This window comes from Ovis canadensis, chromosome 4 (genome assembly GCF_042477335.2).
Source record: "Ovis canadensis isolate MfBH-ARS-UI-01 breed Bighorn chromosome 4, ARS-UI_OviCan_v2, whole genome shotgun sequence".
Taxonomy (NCBI): domain Eukaryota; kingdom Metazoa; phylum Chordata; class Mammalia; order Artiodactyla; family Bovidae; genus Ovis; species Ovis canadensis.
In genome coordinates, this window is record NC_091248.1 from 28,466,575 (window position 1) to 28,491,539 (window position 24,965).

At 36.5% G+C, this 24,965-nt stretch overlaps 1 protein-coding gene across 1 annotated transcript; it reads right to left on the minus strand.

The window, feature by feature from the left end:
- Window positions 1-1,016: 1,016 nt before the first annotated feature.
- On the minus strand, window positions 1,017-24,612 carry SEM1 (SEM1 26S proteasome subunit). The gene is made up of 3 exons (XM_069587472.1): window positions 24,401-24,612; window positions 6,112-6,205; window positions 1,017-1,214 (listed from the first exon to the last, which is right to left on the minus strand). The coding sequence occupies exons 1-3, from the start codon at window positions 24,474-24,476 to the stop codon at window positions 1,172-1,174; spliced, it is 213 nt and encodes a 70-aa protein (XP_069443573.1). The 5' UTR covers window positions 24,477-24,612; the 3' UTR covers window positions 1,017-1,171.
- Between the last annotated feature and the right edge of the window lie 353 nt (window positions 24,613-24,965).

The following is a 24,965-nucleotide window of genomic DNA, read 5'->3' on the forward strand; positions in this document are numbered from 1 at the left end:
AGAACACCGTACATATTTCTTCACAGGCTACATTAGTATGGCTGCCTGTGCCTCATTATATGATTAAAAATATCATTTTGAAAAATAGTTTCCAAAGTTCTTTCTTATTCTTTATTCCATCTGTTCATCTAGTAGTTCCATCTAGTAGACAAAGCAGAGGCATGCTTGTCTTAGAAGAATAAAATTATCCATGTCCAAAATAATTTCAAGGCACACCTCAAATGATATTTCAAGTGTCCAACCCTCTTTTTCATGTCAATACTATCTCATGATACATAAATTTTAGATTTTAAACTACTCAAGAGTACCAATGATTCTACTTATAAACAAATAACACATTAAAATTTGAAAATATTCCTAATAAAAGCTATATATATTAGCTCCATTCTGAATGTTATAAGAATCCTTTACCAAATTAAATCTCCCCACTCACAAAAGTTGATGTGGCAATAGTAACCCCGTGCAGAAATTTAATTGTACTAAGTGAATCTATTAGGTAGTATTTAAGAATGTACATATGTTAACAAAATATCTTGAGTCCACTTCCTCAGTTTTGACAGAGACATCATTCTTAGAACTGTGGTCAAACCACTCTGCATGTTAAGTACTAATAATATTTTATCAACTATTAATATTATTAATGGCTCAGAAACTAATTACAGCAATTTAAAATGACTAATATTTTAAAAACACAGGTTATGAAGGGTCACCTTAGAAATGTCAGTAAATGCCTAAGGTTTCAAAATAAAGATGAAATTAAGGTTAAATGTAACTTAAAAGAAGTACCTTATAAATAAGACCAACATTTAATCTACGTGGTTTAAGAGAAGTACTGAATTGGCAATCAGATGAATTCTAGCCTCAAAATCACTTAACCTCTTAGAGCCTCAGTTAACATTAAAAAAAAAAATTCATTACAAGAAAATCTTGCTGTTTATAATAAAGTTCTGAAAAAAGCACAATGAGAAAATTAATAATTACAGTCAAAAGATGAAGACTTCTGAACCAAACCAAAATTAGATCAAAACATTTATTTTTTTGCGTTACAAAAACAAAAATAAATCAAAGCAGGTAATGAAATAAACATTTTTAAGTATCCCATCCTGGGTTCTCTGTTCTAGAATTTAGTCAACAGTTCAGGTTTAGGTTGCTTCAACACTTCTTCTGGATGCTATGAAGTCTCCATCTTATAACCATGTTTCTCTAGTTCAGCTCTATAAGAAAGACAAAAGAACAATATCACTAGGCAGTCTTCATGATAAAGAAACAAGATTTTTAAAAATAACACAATTAATAAATAAATGAGCTAACAGCCTGAACATCAATTTAAAATACTATCAAATAGTTTTACTTTAGTCCTTAAGAAGGAAACTGGATGTGTATCAACATAATGACAATGAAACTTTGCTTTCCCATTAATAAACCTATGTTTTTATTCCTTATTTTTCTGATAAATCTATTTATGGAAGAAATGTGAGGGAATTAGTGATATTTTCCAAATACTATGTAATTATTCTGTTCATAATAAATATAAAGCATAAACTTTGAGTATCATTAACCATATGGCTAAGAACACGAGACACTGCTACCAAACTTTCAGGTATTTTTATAATCGTACTGTTATTTATACATAAAGAATAAAGAGATTACTTTTCACACTGACATATGTATCACCCTAACCAAAAGTTATTAAGCAAATTTAAGGGTGTGTGAGAATTATTCTGTATTAATTATATGTAAGCAAAATAAATACAGTAATACAAAATATTAAATAAGACTTCATTTTTAACTTATTATTAACTGAAGGATAACTGCTTTACAATATTGTGTTAGTTTCTGCCATACATCAATATAAATCGGTCACAGGTACATATATGTCCCCCTCCTCTTGAACCTCCCCCTCCCATCTCCCACCCTTCTAGGATGTCACAGAGCCTGGTCTGCGCTGCCTAAGTCATACAGCATTTTTCCACTGGCTATCTATTTTACATACGGTATATGCTTCCATGCTACTCACTCCATTTGTTCCACCATCTCCTTTCCCTTTCCTAACTTTAAATACGGATAAAAATTTCAAAAACGTGTACTGGTACAAACACTTTTAAAAGATACTTTTTACAATTGTAAGTAATTTTTTCAGCCTGAAATTTCAGTCCTGCTGATCTGCATTGTATAAACATTTGCATAAAAAGGTTTTTAGTCATATAATCAATTTCAGTTATTTAAACTACCATTCCAAGTATCACCAGGAACTGATCTGCTACAATTTAGATTTTATAAAAGTTCACAACAAAATTATGTGAGGGCCAATTTATAAAACACTGTATAAATGTTAAGTATGATTAATGTGCACAACTATATCATTATATCTAAGATAAAAAGACATTAGTTCTCAAGCATAATCTAGCTTAGACACTATCACACAATCTAATGTAAATGCAATGCAAAAATTACATATTAGGAAAAAAAAATACATGGTAGGAATGATATATGTTATTCATTTCCCCAAACTCTTTCACTTCTTAAAAATTTTTAGGTATTTATAATATAAATACTGACCTAACGTCCATGAATAATATTAACGCTAGAGCTTATTCATATGAATCATCTTTGTCTTCTGCTCAGGTGTAGAGGATGGTATGGGCTGGTGCTAAAACACTGGATTAGGAGTCAAGAGATCAGCACAAGTTTCTGATTCTATCCCTTCCTTCCCTAAATTTAACTAAAATGTTTCCATTTTCCCCCACTCCAGGAAACTGAAGATTGTAATACCTGTCCTTCACATGTTTCCTATTTAAAATGGATGTAGTATCTTAAACAGTAACTTCTACTGCCTTTAAACAAAATCAATGTAGATTATTCATTCTCCCTTATTTTACAACAACAAGAAAAAAAACACCCAAGATTCAATCTAAGATTTAGGTAGTAAGTCACCAAATTCATTCAGCTTTGTGCGTCTCTCTTCCTTCATGACAGGAGGTGGAGACCAATTAGATTTATAAACTCTCTACACATGGACATCACCAGACAGCCAACACCAAAACCAGACTGATTATATTCTTTGCAGCCAAAGATGGAGAAGTTTTATACAGTCAGCAAAAACAAGACTGGGAGCTGACTGTGGCTCAGATCATGCACTCCTTATTGCCAAATTCAAACTTAAACTGAAGAAACTGGGGAAAACCACTAAACCATTCAGGTATGACCTAAATCAAATCCCTTATGATTATACAGTGGAAATGAGAAATAGATTTAAGGCGCTAGATCTGATAAAAAGAATGCCTGATGAACTATGGACGGAGGTTTGTGACACTGTACAGGAGACAGGGATTAAAACAATGGCAACCCACTCCAGTACTCTTGCCTGGAAAATCCCATGGACAAAGGAGCCTGGTAGGCTGCAGTCCCTGGGGTCGCTAAGAGTCAGACACGACTAAGTGACTTCACTTTCACTTTTCACTTCCATGCATTGGAGAAGGAAATGGCAAACCACTCCAGTGTTCTTGCCTGGAGAATCCCAGGGACAGGGGAGCCTGGTGGGCTGCCATCTATGGGGTCGCACAGAGTGGGACACAACTGAGGCAAGTTAGCAGCAGCAGCAGCAAGAAAAAGAAATGCAAAAAAGCAAAATGGCTGTCTGAGAAGGCCTTACAAATAGCTGTGAAAAGAAGGGAAGCAAAGGGGAAAAGGAAAGATATACCCATTTGAATGCAGAGTTCCAGCAAGGAGAGATAAGAAAGCCTTCCTCAGCGATCAGTGCAAAGAAATAGAGGAAAACAATGGAATGGGAAGGACTAGAGATCTCAAGAAAATTAGAGATATCAAGGGAACATTTCATGCAAAGATGGGCTCAATAAAGGACAGAAATGGTATGGACCTGACAGAAGCAGAAGATATTAAGAAGAGGTGGCAAGAATACACAGAAGAACTGTACAAAAACAGAGCTTCACGACCCAGATAATCACGATGGTGAGATCACTCACGCAGAGCCAGACATCCTGGAATGCGAAGTCAAGTGGGTCTTAGGAAGCATCCCTACAAACAGAGCTAATGGAGGTGACGGAATTCCAGTTGAGCTACTTCAAATCCTAAAAGATGATGCTGTGAAAGTGCTGCACTCAATATGTCAGCAAATTTGGAAAACTCAGCAGTAGCCACAGGACTGGAAAAGGTCAGTTTTCATTCCAATCCCAAAGAAAGGCAATGCCGAAGAATGCTCAAACTACCACACAATTGCGCTCATCTCACATGCTAGTAAAGTAATGCTAAAAATTCTCCAAGCCAGGTTTCAGCAATATGTGAACTCTGAACTTCCAGACGTTCAAGTGGGTTTTAGAAAAGGCAGAAAAACCAGAGATCAAATTGCCAACACCTGCTGGTTCATCGAAAAAGCAAGAGACTTCCAGAAAAACATCTATTTCTCCTTTATTGACTATGCCAAACCCTTTGACTATGTGCATCACAAGAAACTGTGGAAAACTCTGAGAGAGATGGGAATACCAGACCGCAGGTCAGGAAGCAACGGTTAGAACTGGACATGGAACAACAGACTGGTTCTAAACAGGGAAAGGAGTACATCAAGGCTGTATACTGTCACCCTGCTTTAACTTATGTGCAGAGTACATCATGAGAAATGCTGGGCTGGAGGAAGTACAAGCTGGAATCAAGATTGCTGGGAAAAATATCAATAAACTCAGATATGCAGATGACACTATCCTTATGGCAGAAAGTGAAGAAGAACTAAAGAGTCTCTTGATGAAAGTGAAAGAGGAGAGTGAAAAAGTTGGCTTAAAGCTCAACATTCAGAAAACTAAGATCATGGCATCTGGTCCCATCACTTCATGGCAAATAGATGGGGAAACACTGGAAACAGTGGCTGACTTTATTTTGGGGGGCTCCATAATCACAGCAGATAGTGACTGCAGCCATGAAATTAAGACGCTTGCTCCTTGGAAGCAAAGTTATGACCAACCCACTCCAGTACTCTTGCCTGACGAATCCCATGGACAGAGGAGCCTGGTAGGCTGCAGTCCATTGAGTCGCTAGAAGTCAGACACTACTGAGTGACTTCACTTTCACTTTTCCCTTTCATGCACTGGAGAAGGAAATGGCAACCCACTCCAGTTCTTGCCTGGAAAATCCCAGGGACGGGGGAGCCTGGTGGGCTGCATTCTCCGGGGTTGCACAGAGTCAGACACGACTGAAGTGACTTAGCAGCATCAGCAGCAGATAGCATATTAAAAAGCAGAGACATTACTTTGCCAACAAAGGTCCGTCTAGCCAAGGCTATAGTTTTTCCAGTGGTCATGTATGGATGTGACAGTTGGACTATAAAGAAAGCTGAGTGCAGAAGAATTGATGTTTTTGAACTGTGGTGTTGGAGAAGACTCTTCAGAGTCCCTTGGACTGCAAGGAGATCCAACCAGTCCGTCCTAAAGGAGATCAGTCCTGGGTGTTCATTGGAAGGACTGATGCTGAAGCTGAAACTCCAATACTTTGGCTACCTGATGTGAAGAGCTGACTCATTTGAAAAGACCCTGATGCTGGGAAAGATTGAGGGCGGGAGGAGAAGGGGATGACAAGAGGATGAGATTGTTGGATGGTTATCACCGACTCAATGGACATGAGTTTGGGTAGTCTCTGGCAGTTGGTGATGGACAGGGAGGCCTGGTGTGCTGCCGTTCATGGGGGTGCAAAGAGTCGGACACGACTGAGCAACCGAACTGAACTGTACATGAATATGAAAAAGTACATTCCCAACACCTCAATCTCCATCCCCGTTTGAGAATCACTAATATATTGAGTCTGAGTAATTCACGATTCTAATTTCTGCTGAGTTGTTCAATATTGGTAGAAAATTAACAGTGACAGAATTTAACCTACCAGGATGAAAAAGACAAATATGCTTCAATTTAACTACCTTTATAAAGAGACCAGAAAGAACAAAAGTTCTCTGCAATTACCCAAAGAATTCATGTTTAGAAACACAAGAGATGAAGGCAATGTATCTTATTTTCCATAATTCAAAAATATTTCAAAGGTCAACTGTCATATATTTTACAAATTCCGTACTTACAATACCAAGCTATATAAATTTTGACTTAAACTTACCTTAACTGATTGGAGAAGTCATCCTCTACGTTGTCATCATCCCAATTATCCTCCCAGACATGTGCATCTTCATCTTCATCTAAACCAGCCCAGTCTAAAAAACAGAAACAGAGGCTAAGTATTTCTCATACATTATTTCCATAAAGACAAAGCTTCAGAAAACTTGTTACTTAAGAATCTCTCAATTCAAAACATCTAATCTTCCTCTTTACATCTCAATTGATGCTATCTTGTCTTCTCAATTTTTGAATTTGCAGATAATCTAAAATAGTAGTTAATACAAAACATTCTATTTGCCATGAAAATTCATTATAACTTCAGGAGGATATTTCACTGTTGATTTTTCCTTTGGCTTATTTTTATAAGGCCTATTACACAGTCGTTCAAAACACAGCACCAATAACACTAAAGTAAGTTGAGCAGCAGGAAGATATCAGCCTGGAATTCAAAACTGCTAAAAAAAAAAAAAGATAACTCAGGGTTTCCTTGGTGGCTCAGTGGTGAGCCAGTGCCAATGAAGGAGACATGAGTTTAACCCCTGGTCTGGGAAGATCCCATATACCACAGAGCAGCTAAACCAGTGAGCCCCAACTATTCAGCCCGTGTTCTGCAGCCCCGGAGCTGCATCTACTGAAGCCTGCACACCCCAGCATGTTCCACAAAAGAAAATCCACTGCTATGAGGAGCCTGTTCACCACAGACAGAGAAAAGGGCATGCGTACTGAAGAACTAGCAAAGCCAAAAATAAATAAATAACATTATTTTTTTAAAAGATAACTCATACACAAATAGTAAAAAGCAGAATATTTTCTTAAATATGGTTGTAAAATTGTCTTATTCTTTAAGACATGCATGCTGAAATATTTAAGAACCAAGTGTCATTTTGTTGTGCTTACTTGCAAATGCTTCTCAAATATATATAATATATATCCACATATATACATTATATCATGCTTTGATAGAAACAAAGTAAATATGACAAAATGTTAGCTGATGAAATGTGGGTGTTTGCTGCCCTTTTTTTGAAGTATAACTGACATGTAACATTGTAATTGACATATAACAGTAGGTGTTAGCATACATTATTTGATATTTGTATACACTGAGAAATGATCACCACAATGAGTCGAATTAAAATCCATCACCAGCATATATAACCTTTTTTCTTGTGATGAGGACTTTTAAGATCTACTCTCCTAGCATCTTTCAAACATGCCACAGAGTGTTAGTAACTACAGTAAGCATGCTATACATGACACTCTCATGACTTAAATAACTGCAAATGTGTATCTTTTGATCCCTTCACCCATTATACAACCCCTTTTTGTGCCCTCAAAAACTTCTACAGGGTTAAAAGTTTCAAAATCTGAGAAAAACAGCTTTTAAAAAAACCAGTCTGGATATCACCTCTGGAAGCCTTCCTAATTCCCTCTCTTCTCTTCCTTCAGCTATAAGGTCCCCTCTTACATGTATATCTCTATCACAACACCTATATACTGTACAATCTAATTCTCAGTTTATATGTCTATATCCTTTCCGAGTATCTAAAGCTCCTTAAGAGTAAAAACTTTTATTTATCTCTATACTCTTAAGCTACACAATACCTGTTGTGCATATGCACAACTGGTTGTGAAAGATTCAAAAGAACTAAATCAGATCTTGCATATTTTTGTTTGATCCCATCCCCTCCAAAAACAGTAAGCATGTGTCACATGCTTAAATGTGTCCTAGTAGGGATTCCTTGGTGACTCAGATGGTAAAGAATCTGCCTGCATGTGGGAGACCTGGGTTCAATCTCTGGTTAGGAATATCTCCTGGAGAAGGAAATGGCAACCCACTCCAGTATTCTTGCCTGGGAAATGCCAGGGACAGAGGAGCCTGGTGGGCTACAGTCCATGGGGCCACAGAGAGTTGGACACAGCATAGTAACACTTTTCAATAGTTCATGAAGGGACTAATCTCTTTTAACATAATGGCAGTAATAATAGGGAGGGGGAGAATAACTAGACTTTTGAGTTGAAATGAAAAGGACTTAATGAATAATTTTGAGAGTTGAAGGAGAAGGGATAGCTAAGATGCCTCCCAAGTTTCTGGTTTGGAAAACCAGGTAAATGTTAAGTATTCTGTTCATCATGAAAGGATTTTCATGATGTTGACAAATGGCATTTAAAATATTTTGTTAGGTACATAATATGATAAATAAATACCAATATGAACCATTGCTGAATAGCTTAAAATCTGTATGTGCTTTATAAGAAAAGCCTAACTCATTCCTTTTCTTATTGATTTTTAAGATTGAAATGTTCTTAGCTATGTTTCTAATAAGTAACTACTATCATGAATTATTAGTGGTCTTTTTCTGTTCCTCCTACTCTATACTTATCTTCCACTGATGCCCAAAATGACTACCACTATTTCCATAAGCAACTACTCAAAACATTCAGGTAGGAGCATATTTTATTAAATTTGGAACTCTAATATCTAGAGCTGAGTACTAGGCACATAGTGTGTTAGCCACTCAGTCATGTCGGACTCTTTGTGACCCCATGGGCTCTAGCCCGCCACGCTCCTCTGCTCATGGGATTTCTCAGGCAAGAATACTAGAGTGGGTTGCCAATCCCTTCTCCAGGGAATCTTCCTGACCCAGGGATTGAACCCGAGTTTCCTGCATTGCAGACAGATTCTTTATCATCTGAGCCACCAGGAAAACTCACAGTAGGCACTCAAAAAAATGTTGGGTAAGTAGAACTACGTTTCTCAAGTTCTCTTCCTTCAAGTGGTCAATCTCAGGGCAGTGGGTGGTTCCAGTAGAATCAAGAGTATAAATTTCAACACAGAAGAGATCAATAATATCATGTATTGTGAATGAGTCATGTAAAATTCTCAACCATATTTACACTAAGAATACATGATCATCTCTTTGAGTGCTCCCTGAAGAGAGATCATGTGGGAAATTTCTTTACGATATCAGTGCCTGAAAAGATGGAAGTTTCTCTCAGGCAATTTATTTCAGGTTCCTAGGAAGCTTAGGCAAATGTATTGGCAATGGCAATGTGTGTGCTCACTTGTGTTTCAATCATCTGTATAGGATAGTGAATAAGGCATTCATTAGTAAACATTCAATAATCGAAAATACTGATTTTTATCTGCATAAATATTTTTGTATATTCCAATAATAATTATTATTCTCAAGGAGGAAATATTTTTAATGATCTAAATTCAAATCCTATTACTATTCTCTGAGGTCCTTAACAACAATACTAAATATTAACTACACCTCAAAATTAAGTTGACTGGGCTTGAGATACCTTTACATGTTCTCCTTTCTTAGAGAAGTACCTTTCAAATTGAAATTTTTTATTCTGTTTATGGATCCACCTATAGTTCATAGTGAGTACAGATTAAGAAGTTAAGAGAAAAGAAAATCACATTCAGGATTTCCTTCAGTCTATGGGAAGAGTGCTCAGAAAGCTAATGCAACCAAATTTGAAAAAAAAAAAAAGTGTATCGAGGGACTTCCCGGGAGGTCCAGTGGTTAACGACCCTGTGCTTCCACTGTAGAGGGCACAGATTCCATGCTTTGTCAGAGGACAAAGTCCTGGGAGCCACACAGTTTGGCCAAAAATCAAAAAAAAACACAAAACACGATCTATTTCCAGGGTTAAAGATTAAATAATAACATTTCTGAACATTTATAAACAAGCAAACTGACTTAGTTAAGAGTTAATCGTTAGGTATAGGGATAAAAGAGTACTGTTATTCTCATACTGTCATTGCAATCAATAATAAACTGTTTACTCTCTAAATTGTTATATACAAATTTTCTTTTTGTTCTTCTAAGAGCAAAGAAATCTCAGAAAGAAGGAAGCTGTTTTAAGGCAAAAATAAAGGGGACACAAATTGCAGCATTAAGTATACAACAGGAACGTTAAGATGGTATGGGTTGCAGGCTGAGATCAAATTTTAAATTAAAAAGGAGCTCAAGAGTAGATATATTTCTCTAATACTAAATCACCAAAAGTCAACCTCATGATTTTATCTTTTAATTAAAATTCAATAAGCCACTTCAAATCACAGAAATTCAAATTCTTGAATGTTGAACTTATAATGGAAAAATGCAATCCATTATCTCTTTTATGACAAACCTAGACAAGTGTGTTAAAAAGCAAAGACATCACTTTGCCAACAAAGGTCCATCTAGTCAAGGCTATCGTCTTTCCAGGAGGCATGTATGAATGTGAGAGCTGGACTATAAAGAAGGCAGACTGCCAAAGTACTGATGCTTTTGAACTGTGGTGCTAGCGAAGATTCTTAAGAGTCCCTTGGACTGCAAGGAGTTCAAACCAGTCATTCCTAAAGAAATCAACCCTGAATATTCATTGGAAGGACTGATGCTGAAGCTCCAATAATTTGGCCACCTGATGTGAAGAACTGACTCACTGGAAAAGACCCTGATGCTGGGAAAGATTAAAGACAGGAGGAGAAGGGGATGACAGAGGATGAGATGGTTGGATGGCTTCACTGACTCGATGGACATCAGGTTGAGCCACTTTCAGGAGTTGGTGATGGACAGGGAAGCCTGGCATGCTGCAGTCCATGGGGTCATGAAGAGTCGTACATGACTTGGCAATTAAAAAACACCAAAATCCTTTTTACAGCAAGTGAATAATGACTATAAAATGTTATTCATCCTCATCCCCTCCAGTCTTCCTATAACCTATAGCCCTGAGCTATCTAATAGTACTAATGGACGGCTTAGGATTTTTTGTTTCTTGATTTAATTACACTAACACCGTCCAGTATAAAAAATTCATACAAAATCATTTCATTAAATCATAATAGCAAAGTCTGGCTTTATACCTGAAGTTTTTATAAAATGACTGAAGATTATTTAAAATTTCAGAGTTTTGGAAACAGAGAAAGCCTTAGAGATCACTATATAGTACACCCCTCTTTGGAAACCACCACCATTACCTCTACCAAAAAAAAGAGAGAGAGAGAGAGAGAGAAAGAGAAGACTATTTTACAAGAAAATGTTTATTGATTTTTTTTCTAACATTATTTCATGACCTCAAATTCCAGATTTTAAACATATTTGAGTTAAGCATAGAAATGGGAACTGTCAAAAGAAGCGTCTATTTTACTAATATTTTAAAGAATCTTTATAAAGATATCTAATAGTTTAATATTCCAAAAATTAATTTGAGTATATTATGATTTGATTAATTTGATACATAAATACATTAATTAGAATACAATACATGATCTTGAGTAAAAGAGATGACATAGGCTCAAGTCACAACTGATCTTTAAGGTTCCAAGACACCAAACCTCTTGTAAGTTTACCCTTTCGAGAACAATTAAAATACAGGGCCCACAGGAACTTTTAATCTAATTATGAGATGATTTAAAATGTTGATTTCAGGGAATTCCCTGAAAGTCCAGTGGTTAGGACTTCATGCTTTCATTGCCAAAGGCCTGGGTTCAATCCCTGGTTGGGGAACTAGGATTCCACAAGCCGTGAGGTATGACCAAAAAAAAAATAAAATAAAATAAAACACTGATTTTAATATTATTATTACTTGTGTCATTAAAATATCTTCAAGTTGGCTTTAATTCTTTTAACCTTAAGCGACTAAAAAAATACTGTTAATTTGTACTTTATTGTTTCAGATAAGAAGCAATCTAGAATAAGAAACATAAAAGATTTGATAACTTATTTTGTAGGAGGTCCAATTCTTAACTCTTTCACATATTAATAATATGGGAAATACTAGTTTGAACACTATCTTTCTTGGGGGGAGAGCGTCACTGCAGCATGCAGGAATCTTAGTTTCCCGACCAGGGATCAAACCAACACTCTCTGCAGTGGAAGCATGGAGTCTAAAATCCTGGACTGCCAGGAAGTCCCTGAACAGTGTCTTTAAAAAAATTTTAAGACTAGCACAATTTCACTTTATCAAGTTGAAGTCTGATGATCATTTAGCATAAGAGTCACACATCTCTTTCTCTGTTGCAACCCTTTCATGTAACTTTAATGGCAAGAAAAGGAAAAGAAAGAAAGTAGAAATAAAGTCCCAAGAAAAAGAAACTGGCTCACGAATGGAGAAAAAACAGTATTGCAAGCAAGATTTTAGGTAGAACACACACACACAAAAAGACTCATGACAATAGCTCTATATTTCTTAGGTATTATTATATAGTACTTCATAATTATGACACTAGGGAGCATACAAAGACAAACCAGAATCTATAACCTATTTTAAACAAAAACTGTAAATAAAGATTTTCTTTATTATCTAGGAATGTACTGAATGAACTATATTACATAAAACGTTTAGAGTATAATATCCCCAAATTTATTTCCAACTCTTATAAGTCCTCCATACTATACATGTTACAATATATATAAACTACAATATATGTCAATGCAACTAAATGAGTATGCAACATAAAAACGTGATTGATTAACCTCTGAATTTGTCAGACTTCTCTTGCAAAACATCTCTGAACTGTGTTTACTTTTCCATTATAACACTGCATTGATAACCAAGCAATCTTAACTACTTTTAAAGCATTAAACTCAGAAATACTTTTTTTTAAAAGGCAAAATAATAAAAATTAAACAAGGATACCCGATTTATATCTAATGCCCTCCTTCACTATGCAGATGACTATAAAGTACACACTGTATCTTCAACACTAAATGCACTGCCAAGGTTGTGATTAATCATTTAAATAACCTCAGCTGTGTTTACTTCAGTGTGCAGACCTCCAGATGTGTAATGGTAAAAAATTACCATATTTTAAGAAGTCAGAATTGGAAATAACCAATAACAGATGCCTAATACATAAGTTTCTAGCAATCTTAAATTATTTGAGACTTTGCCCCAAATTTGGCTTTGTTCACAGTTGCCAGTGAGAATTATATCTTTGACTAGCTTTAGATTTTAAAAATCATAGTTATCAAAGATCCCAATACTTGATCTACGTATCACCTTGACATTTAAGTATGAAAAAGTTTTTCTCTCAATGTTTTTAAAAGTATTTACTCTCCCCACTCTCCAACATACATTCTGAAATTTCTTCAAAGTATGAAGTATACCACTTTGGAGAAAAGTAAAGAGGAAATTCTATTTATACCAAAGAGGGTTGCAAATGTTCTATTTTACAGCACTTTTCAGGAGCATCAAACTCTCATTTATTCCTTAACAGTAAGACTACTCTGAATATAAACAAACTAATCTCCAACAAAGTTCCTTCAAATAAAAAATGTGCATGTATATACAGAACATTACAAGAAGAAAAATATAAAAGAAACAAAGGAAAGTTCAAAAAAGTTTTAAATTGTACATTCACCACCATAGGTGAGACACCAATAGTTGCAAATGGCATCATTACAGTCATAAATATGATAATAAAGCCACACTATATCTAGTCATTCTGAGATAAATTTACACATGTTCCTGCTTAACTTGCATAAAATGTATCAAACTTTTTAAAATAAAATTTCAGTTCTGTAGGTTATCATGATACAAAAACATCTACATACCCAGTAGCTAGGAAATCAAAAGCAGCATAGTACCACTGTACTATACCTAAATTTTCTCCAACAAGGATCAAAAATGTCAGTGGAGAACTTCAGAGCAAACAACCAAAAGCAAGTCTTAAACGATGGTGCTACCAGACTACTGGTGAACTTTCAACTGTTTGTGGTTCAGAATCTGAAACAGAGGCCCAAGATAACTTACATAATCATCTGTAATTTTTCTTACATTTTTTAAAAAAGGAAGTTCAAACATAATTCCTTTCATCAATAATTAAACATATCTGGCTTAAAACTCAACATTCAAAAAACTAAGATCATGGCATCTAGTCCCATCACTTCACGGCAAATACATGGGGAAAAAATGAAAACAGTGACAGACTATTTTCTTGGGCTCCAAAATGATTGTGGACTGTGACTGCAGTCATGAAATTAAAAGACGCTGGCTCCTTGGAAGAAAAGCTATGACAAACCTAGACAGTATATTAAAAAGCAGGGACATCACTTTGCCAACAACGGTACATATAGTCAAAGCTATGGTTTTTCCAGTAGTCATGTATGGATGTGCGAGTTAGACCATAAAGAAGGCTAAGTACCGAAGAACTGATGCTTTTGAACTATGGAGCTGCAGAAGACTCTTGAGGGTCCCTTGGATAGCAAGGAGTTCAAATCAGTCAATCCTAAAACAAATCAACCCTGAATATTCATTGGAAGGACTGATGCTGGAGCTCCAATACTTTGGCCACCTTATGCGAAGAGCCAACTCACTGGAAAAGACCCTGATGCTGGGCAAGATTGAGGGCAGGAAGAGAAGCGGGCAACAGAGGATGAGATGGTTGGATGGCATCACCAACTCAATGGACGTGAGTTTGAGCAAACACTGGGAGACAGTGAAGGACAGAGAAGCCTGGCATGCTGCAGTTCATGAGATCAGAGTCAGACATAACAGCGACTGAACAACAACAATCTATGTTGTGTGTGTGTGTGTGTGTGTGTGTGTATCAGATTCACTACAAACACACTGACTTTGGTCCTCTTTGTTGATTAGTGCTTTACTTCTCTTTAATTCTATAAAATTCCCCAAAGCCATTAACTAGTCTTATCTTTTCCACTATCACTCTTTCCACTAGTCATGGAAGTGAAAAATCACAATCCCTGATTTTTCCTATTCCCACACTCTGTATCTAACCAGTTGCCAAAGCTTCCTTGCTATTTCTGCATCATTCTTTCCTAATAACAACCTACTACAGGCCCTTAGTCCTAACTAAGCTATTTGAACAATTTGCTAATTAGCTTCCCTGACTCTTTCTTTCTATCCTTTCAAATTCATTCTGCTGGGTTAATTTTTCCTAAACTGCCTATTGCCTAAGGAAACTTACACATATCAAACAAACAATCCTCCCCCCTCCTCATCTACCTAAGGATCAGGTCCACACTGGTCATGTGGCTTAAAGCTTTCCACGATTAGGCCCCAAACTACCTGCATGTGTAACTACTTCACAGTCAAATAAAACACACGTACACACTGATTTTCTACCTCCAAGTATCTACTCCTCTTTTTTTTCTGGAAATCCCTTTCCTACATTTCTACATTTTGAAAGCTCTGTTCAAATGTTGCTGCCTCACGTGGTACACAACTGGAAATAATTTCCCCTTCTTTTAACCTGCTGCTGCACTTTACTATCAATGGCTTAATCCCCACACCACCAGTAATTCCCCTTTCACTGGAAGGAAACGAAGCAAAAAAAAAAATCCAACAGATGAACACAGTCAAAAGCAAAGGTGTTCTGGTTTAATTGGGGGTGGGGAGAGAAAGGCTTGGAGCCCTCCCCACAGGATAAGCACCTGCAAAATACTAAAAAGCGCAAGCCTGGCATGAAAACTTACTGATCCGTATCTCCACTGACATTTATATCACTGAATTCAAAGACAAATATCTACCTAAAGAGTCAAATTTGACTCAGTGCAGCTTCTAGTTAACTTTGTCCTTGGTTAAGTTATTTTGCTGAACCCCAATTATAAAACTGTCATTAGGCTGCTATGGGGATTACACAAGACTGATAACTGGCAGCTAGAATCATTCTCATTCTGCACCTTTTAGTGCCAGATTTATAGGAAGCACTCTACAAACATATATCCAATTAGTAAGTTATTTATTATGTGCTAACCATTGCAAGGAAACTTAAGGGGTGATGGAGGTAAAAAAAGAGAATCTGGGTCCAGAATAAAGATAATACTATTTCTACCAAGCATTACATCAATAATAGAACAGAAAATTGGGGAAAAAAGTATTTGGTGAATTTTTAATACTTCAGAAGAGTATAAGTATAGTTTTTGAAACTTCTATTTTTTCCTCGTTTTCACTGTTCATCACATCTTTCAATGGATTATGCTTAAAAACATTACTACATAACACTGAACGCTATTTAAATCACAACTGCTTAATACTTCTTCATTCCACTAAGTTAAATAAATAAGCAAATAGTTTTTCCAAGTAGTTTTACTGTTTAATATCCTGAGTCATACCTCTCACAAAGCTCTGGCAAGCACTAGTATCTTGACTTGGGGTTTTTTCATTCCACTGTATTTCTTTATATCTCCCGTACACATTCTTAAAACAATGTGTGCCAGTATATATCTTCATATTTTATGTAAATAACCAACTATTTTTAAAGTACTTTTGGAAAAACTTTTCACAATGTTTTTTAATTAGTAAGTTTTTAATACTAAAAAATAATCAAATAACCTACAAACTCAACAAGCTTAATTTTGGATACATCTAAAATTACAAAATATTTGTCACAAATGGTTCAAGTTAAATAAATACCAAACATGCAAAAATCCAAATCCTTAAGATTAGGAGGGAGAAAAAAAGGGGGGACTAATGTTCACTGAATACCAACTTTGTGCCAAACTCTATGCTGTACAGAAAATATATCATTCTTATGGACTGAATGCTTGTGTCAAACCCTGAAATTTATATGTTGAAGCCCTAATCACTCTCATTGTGATGGTATTTGGAGATGGGGACTTTAGAAGGTAATGAGGGTAGTATGAAATCATGAGAGTAGAATCCTCATAATGAAATTAGTGTTGTTAGAAGAGAATCCAAAGAGCTCGCTCTCTCTATCCTGTAAGGATATGGTGGGAAGGCAACAATCTGCAAGCCAGGAGGAGAACCCCTGCCAGGTTGAACAGGTATTGAACTTAATCTTGGACTTCCCACAATCCAAACTGCAAGAAAATAAATTATTATTGTTTAAGTCACTCAACCTACAGTATTTTGTCATGGCAGCTCAAACAGACTAATACAATCATATAATCCTTACATGACTCTAATTATTATACACAAATTACATGAAGGAACTGAGGATTAAGAAGGTAACAATTCAAGAAAAAAATGCAATGGTTAATGTCACTCAAAGAAATAAACCCAAATCAAAATGATGCAATTCCATTTCCATCCCTCAGGTTTGCAAAGACTAAAATGTTTAATATGGAGTGTAGGCAACCTGAGGGAAAAGGTGAATTATAGCTGGAGAAGGAAATGGCAATCCACTCCAGTCTTCTTGCCTGGAGAATCCCATGGACAGAGGAGCCTGGTGGGCTACAGTCCATGGGGGTTTGCAAAGAGTCTGAAACGACTGAGCAACTAACACTCGTAAATGGCAATTTGAGACTATGTCAAAATTCAAAAGGTACCTGGTTCTGAATAAGGCGTCAGGGCCCAAGCAGAGCCAGGAGTGCATTCCCGTGGAGGGGCAGTGTTGTGTGGTTGCTGTGTCATAGTCAAGACAGAGTAAAGAAACCATCTAAGACTAGAGGAAGGAGAGGTGACAGTGGCCTGGCATAAAATGTTGAAGCCCAAGTGAGAGAACAAGGGGATGTGTGGGGTGGAGAGGGCAACAAACATTGGTTAGGAATGACAATCGCCCACGAGACAATTATTTATGATAACAGGAGCCAGGTTTCTCACTACTGGGGAAGAAAGTCACAAATGTGGAAAGGGAATAAACTAGAATGAGCTCTATGGTGTTGAATTGTAAACTAGAGATATCTATCTGAACTCCTGGTTTTATACAAGCACATACTTACAAATAGACGTAAAAGAGTGTGTGTGTATATATATATACACACACACACACAACACACACACACACTTGTGTATTTCCTAGCTCCTTCCATTGAGAGCGTCTCAAAAGTCATTAGCACAACTGGAGGTAAGACTTTGCCATCTAAGTATCATTCTCCACCAAAACGAATGCAGCTTAAAGGAATGGCTGATTCCAGGACTGGAACAGGAAGAGATAAGATTAGCTTGAAATACTTTGTTGTATCAGAATGTTATGAAATACACAAAGAATGATGGTGACATCAAAAGGTCACAGAAGACAGCTTGATGGGATTTCTGATGTTCAAATTTGGGACAATCTAAAGATCAAAATAAATAATAGCAACAAATTATAACCCACTGAATGAGAATCCATGAATCTGTACTGATTCAAATACACAAACGAATAAACTGAAAGTCTGATAATGAGTGGAAAACTGTATTTACATAGGTTCAAAGTCCCTCTCGGTAAAATATCTATTAATTACAAAGGGAAAATGTGTAATCTAACAATGGAAAAGAATCACAGACACTAACTTAATAAAGAGATTATCAACAATGGAATGAGTGTTAATTTATTCCACTGTTAATAGCTGGAATGACAGTTGGAATAACTATCCAACTATCCTAAGAATTTATCTTACAAATAAGAACAAAAGCAAAGATATAAGAATATTCACCTCAATATATTCTGTAACAGAAAAAACAAAGCATAAAAACAAGCAAACAAAAAAATCTAAAACCACCTAGATATCAATAAATACTTATAGAATATTTAATGTGCATACCATGAACTAGTAGAACAGAACTGATTACTATCATGTTGGATAGTTATTCCAACTATTCCATGTTAGTTGGAATAACTATCATTTTCCACCTGATAGGATGGAATGGAAACACAACATCACTACTATGATACTCCTACCACAGTATAGAACCTAAATCTAATCATATAGAAATATGAGCCCAATCTAAGTTGAGAAACATATTATAACTTGCCTATAACCTTCAAAAATATCAAAATCATAAAAGTCAAAGAGACACCTGCTGTAGACTGAAAAAGAGGTACACAGAAGAAGAGACAACTGAATGTAACCCATGATTTTAATCAAAATATTACTACAACTAGAGAAACCTGAAAGGTACCTGTGGATTAGATGATAGTTATACAGCTGTGTGTTAATTTCCAATTTTGTATATTGTATTGAGGTTATGTCTCTGTAGGACATACACATTAAAATATGTAGAGGTGATCAACATCAGGTTGGCAACTTACTCTCAAGTAGCTGGGGCGGGGGGAGTTGTTTGTGTTATACTTTCAATTATTCTGTAAGTTTGTAATTTTTTAAAATAACTATTTCAAAATTAAAAATGAATTATTTGATCTAACAACTTCTAAGAATTTATCTTACAAATAAGAACAAAAGCAAAGACGTAAGAATATTTACCTCAATATATCCTGTAACAGAAAAAAACAACATAAAAACAAGCATACAAAAAACCTAAAATCACTAGATATCAATAGATATTTATAGATTTAATGTGCATACAATGGACTAGTAGAACACAACTATTAAAAAGCATGAGATAGATGTTTATATTAATGTGACACATGTCCAAAATATATAACGTAAAAGCAAGTAGAAAAACAGTTTATAAAATACTGTCCTTTGTGAGGAAATACACAAACACACACATATATTTCATATATAAACTCTAGAAGGATATTAAAAGAACCGTTTAACTGGTTATACTGAAGCATGGGAGTTGTTTTTGGGGAAAGCAGGAGAAACAGTGCTTTCACTTTTAAATTTATATCTTTCTATAGGTTTAACTTTTAAATAAACAGCTACTTATACAATCATCCTATATATTCTGCTGAAAAAATATTTTAAAGAATTAAAGTAACTACTACAAGTTGACAAGTTAAAAGTTGATGAATGGTGGATTCTGAACCTAAGTCTGATCCTAGATTCCATCATGGGGCTCAAAACTTTTTTCTTGTATATGATTTCCACGTACAGAAATCACATACATACTTTAGCATGTATTATATTAAAAAAAAAATATATATATATATATATAAAAAAGGCCGAGGCATGGCCCACTCTTTTTATTATTATTATTTCTTTGGCTGTGCCGGATCTTGGTTGCTGCATGCGGGATCTTTAGTTGCAGCATGGGAACTCTTGGTTGTGGCATGCAGGATCTAGTTTCTTGACCAGTGATGGAACCCACACCCCCTGCACTGGGAGCTCAGTCTTAGCCACTAGGCTACCAGGGAAGTCCCTCACTATTATTTATCTTTTTTCTTGGAAGATTTTAGTTAACATAATTCTATGTTTCTTGCTACTACCATGCAATTAATTTAAATGTGATTTAATTTATGTGTCTGCTATACCAAAGCCCCTCTGGTTCTAGGTAAACTGACTAGTATAGTAACTGGCATGGTACTAGCTGTATCTACTTGTAACATTTAAGATTTTAAGGAACCTTCTTGTTGAGGATTTAGCTCAGTTGGTATCCAATGTTCACATACGCATTTCTCAGTGACATTTTTCATAGGATAACTCCTCCTTGTGCAAGACTGGTCTATGCATAGCAGGTGTTTAAAATCCTTGACCTTTACCCACTATATGCTAACAGTTATTTTACTTTCTCACTAGACAAGTGAATGTGATATCCAAAAATACTCCCCTGGTTAAGAACCACACTGTAAGATATCCTATTTTGTTAGGCACAGGCCAAAGTGCCTCAGTTATTCCACAATGCTAATACTAGCATTAGAGAACCACCAGACGCATGTTCAGTCCCTGGGTTGGGAAGATCCCCTGAAGGAGGAAATGGCAATCCACTCCAGTCGTCTTGCCTGGTAAATCCCATGGACAGAGGAGCCTGGCGGGCTACAGTCCATAGGGTCGCAGAGAGGCGGACATGACTGAATCGACTTAGCACACAGTCTGCTTCAGCTAGCACAGCAGTTCCACTGATTTATAGAAAAGGTACAGACTACTAAGCATAACAGTATTTTCTTATAAACATCATTGCTTCTGAAGGCAAAATCAGGTTCATTTTAAATATTCTTTTCCCTCAAAAAAGGGGGAAAAAAGCCTCTCAATTCTGGCACAGGAAGAAGTGAATAAAAGAACTTAAAGGCCCACTTGCTCTTCCCATTTTTATTCACACCCACTTCTCACTGTTAGAGAAATGAGATTAATGAAAATATTTTAATAGCTTTTATGTCTGATTTGCAAGATTGTTTAAAATTTCAAATATATTACAGAGTAGTTCAATTTTAGGCGCCATGCTGCTACTACTAACCTAGCTATATAAGGTCTTAACAAGTGCTAGGTTCTCTGGACTTTAAGTTGCTTTCCAGTTCTAAAATTCTAACCATTCCAAGCCTCCAAAACTATTATGATCATTCTCAAAATGTAGAAAGTCCTCCAATAAAGCCTATACTCAAGTAGTTTAAATAGTCAAGAAGCTGCAGAACTCACAAAAATCCTAAACGTGATTTTTAACAGTTCCTGTTTATGACCAGATTACATATCCAACAATTAGAATCCTGAGGACTAACAATGTAATACAAATCCACAGTTTTAAAGTTTAAAATAGTCTGGAGAGTAATCCCTTGTGTGTCCCTTCATTTATAGATATTTTCTCATCTGTAATCTTTTTGTTTAGTTTATGGTTTCCTTTGCTGCAGAAGCTTTTCAGTTTAATTAGACCTCATTGGATTATTTTTATTTTCATTCTAAATTATAAAAAGGAGCATCTGTTCCCTTGCACCTTCAGAAAATCACCCTACATGTTACATCTCACCCTGAAGAAGACCTATTCAGAAGAAACAAAGAAGTCTCCATGAAAACACCTTATTTTAGTTTCCTTTCTAGAACAGAAATTCCCTTTCCTTATAATTGACACCCTACCAAACACATTCTTATCCAGAATGAGATGAAACACCACCACCCTCAAAAGACCTACAATCCTTTAGTCAAACCAAAGATACAGTTTCAGTAATGGCTTTCATGAAACAGGCTCTTAACTGAAAGCTACGCTAGATAATGGACATCATCCACTTTCTGGAGCATAGAACCCAACAGGCCATTGAAAGTAAGACCTCCTCCAAACCACACAGATGATTATATGCAATTTTAAGCATTACCTGCTAGCAAGTTTATCAATGGCATATTTACCATAAACACAATCACAAGGAAAAGAATCTCCAAAGAAAGGAAAAGACTTGAAAGTAATTCAGGGCACTAGTAGCTGATCTGAAAACTGAAATACTGAAAGATTCAAAGTGGGCCAGTTTCAAAGTACTGCTTTGAACAGTACTTCTCTAACTTTACCTGTTTGAAATATAAGCTGGAGAACATACAAAAATCTGAACATGCAAAGGCATTTCAAATGTTATTTCTCATTCTCAACAGAAAGTTTACTGAATGAATTAAGTTCTACATATTCAAACCTGAAGATGATAAATTTTCTGTAAGGTGACCAATAAATGATGAGTTACTAATGCTAACAAACCAGTCTATTGTGAGAGAGAAAACCAGTCTGTTTAGAGGGGAAAAAATTCTTTTGCTTTTCCTTTTAACTTTAATAAGATTTTTTAAACGTATGTAACTACCAATATTTTGGATAAATTGATGCTCACAACATAAACTTAGTACAAGAATAACATATTCTGCAAAAACTGATCAAAGTTGCTGAAACATCATATGTATCATCAGATACACAATTATCTTTGAAAAAGTGAAAGTGAAATCACTCAGTCCTGTCTGACTCTCTGCAACCCCACGGACTGCAGCCTACCAGGCTTCTCTGTCCATGGAATTTTCCAGGAAAGAGTACTGGAGTGGGTTGCCATTTCCTTCTCCAGGGGACCTTCTCGACCCAGGAATCAAACCCAGGTCTCCTGCACTGTAGGCAGATGCTTTAATATCTGAGCCACCATACTTTTTAAGCAGTCAATTCTCAAGTACTTATCTTAAACACAGGTTCATTCATTCAACAAGCATTTACTGACCATCTACCATGTCCCAGGCACTTTGCTAAACGTTAAGAGATTTAGGTTGAACTTTGCTTGGGTTGGGGGCTCAAAGACCTTTCAGATCCTGACAATCACTTAATGACACGCTTTTACAATCTCTGAGCCTCAGTTTCCTTAGAGTTGTGAAAATTAAGAGTATAAAATGTAGATAAAGTGCCTAATATTGTAGCTTGTATCTGATAAACAATGAATAAACGCTAACTATATCAAATATTAAGTTTGAGTTATAAGCAGATACTAATCTCAATAAGCCAATTTTCTACCAGGCAGCTAACAGTTAAGGATTATGAACCAACTTGAAAGTGAGATCAAGAAAATATGTCTGGACAGAAAAATCCACTACCAAAACAAAAAACAATACAAACTGAATCCCAGAACTGAAAATAAATGTACTTTTTAGTTTATGAGTTTGTGTAGTATAGGCTCTAATGTCTTCTTCCACTAAACAGAACACACTATAAATAAAAATAACAAATGTTACAGCTATGTGGTTTTATGCACAGGAGGAGTACAACTTAGGAAGATTTTGGTGACTCAATAACTGTTTAATGTAACAGATTTGTTCACCATCAACCCCAATTCTCTACCACTTTCAGAAAAGCCACTCCTTTCATTAGGAGACAAATATTTACCCTATGCCTAACAATTAGTCCATAAAAACCAATTAATTTTGGAAATCTAACTGGAAACAACGATCTAACAAACAGAAGCAATAGGGCTAAAGAGTTAAAGAGTGCTAGTGTCAACTGAACCAGCTGTCCATTTTTTCGAGCCAGTTATGCAACACTGGGCAAGTTTCTTAACTTTTCTAAGCTTCTGTTCGTTTATCTGAAAAATGTTAATAACAGTTACTACTTACTAGACTTGTGAAAATGAATTAAGTTAATACAAGCAAAACACTCAAGACAAGCAACCACTCAATCACTGTTACCTATTTGCTATTACCTACAATGAGATAACTAAAGTTCCTCTTGGCAACCAAGAAGCTAACAAAAATGCAGACGGCTTAGGATTTTATAAATCCTAAAACTTTAAGTGATCAAAAATGAATGAGGAACAAGAGAAAGGCAATGACGGGTATTAAGCACCAACACCTGATCCTCCCATTCTACTCAACAGGCTTCATGTGTGAAATCCTGAAAGTAAGCAGCACTGGTCTAACTAGGAACAATTTAACTGTGGAAGGGTTCAAGGCAAAGGAAGACTGCTAAAACAAATAATAACAGTAACGACAACAATAAATAAAGGGAAAAGAGATTCCGTAGATGCGAACGAGGTGGCGGGTAACCGAGCTGAAGCGTAATAGGACACACCACCCCGGATTTGGGCTGGGGAGCCACTGGGGCTCCTCCCAGTGAGGAAACAGAACATTTAGCCTCACTGCTGAGGTGAATCCCACCGTGACACTCCGTCCCGAAGCCAGCCGTGAAGGGTCGAGCGAGCAGAGAGCCTCGAGTCCCAATAGCACGGTCCTCACTTCCCACCGGCGCCCCCCGGCCGGGCCCTTCTACTCGCACCGCCTCCACTCGGAGGCCTGAGTCACGGTCCACGAGGCCCAGGGGCCGCGGCCTACCTTCCGCAGGGAACTCCTCGAACTCGTCGTCCTCCTCCAGGAGACCCAAGTCTACCGGCTGTTTTTTCTCTGACATCGTGACCCCAGGAGCCCAAAAGCTCTCAGGCCAGTAGGAAAGTTCGAGCCCTCGTTCTTCCTCACCACAGCCGCCTCCGCCGTTGCCGCCTCTAGGCTGACTCTACCATAGAGATACGGGAGAAGAGCAACCGGGTAACGCAAGGAATGCTGGGATACTGGAGGTCCGCCCAGCGCTTCCTGAGGGTTTAGCAGTTATTCAGTTAGAAAGATGGATTGTTTTGTGCCTTTACCATTTTACCAGGACTCTCTGACTTGACAAATTGAGAAACAGGGTAGGTTTCCCTGACTGGAAAAGGCTCATAATGTGTGGAAAAAATAAACACCGTTACTTGGTTTAGGCTGAGGGATGAAGTATCGGCTAAAGTTCGTCAAAGGTCGGCCGAGTGCAGGTTCTTAAATTAGATTAACTCCATCCTTAAACCAGTTCCCTAACCATGAAATGAAATGTCTCCACATCACAGAAAATTCAGATTCAGAAAGAATAGCC

Excerpts from the sequence above, each read along its gene's own strand:
- SEM1 (XM_069587472.1), bottom strand. The coding sequence starts at position 24,476 with ATGTCAGAGAAAAAACAGCCGGTAGACTTGGGTCTCCTGGAGGAGGAC. Across the intron at positions 6,206-24,400 it reads CGAGGAGTTCCCTGCGGAAG|ACTGGGCTGGTTTAGATGAA; the intron begins GTAGGCCGCGGC and ends TCTGTTTTTTAG. Across the intron at positions 1,215-6,111 it reads GACTTCTCCAATCAGTTAAG|AGCTGAACTAGAGAAACATG; the intron begins GTAAGTTTAAGT and ends TCTTTCTTATAG.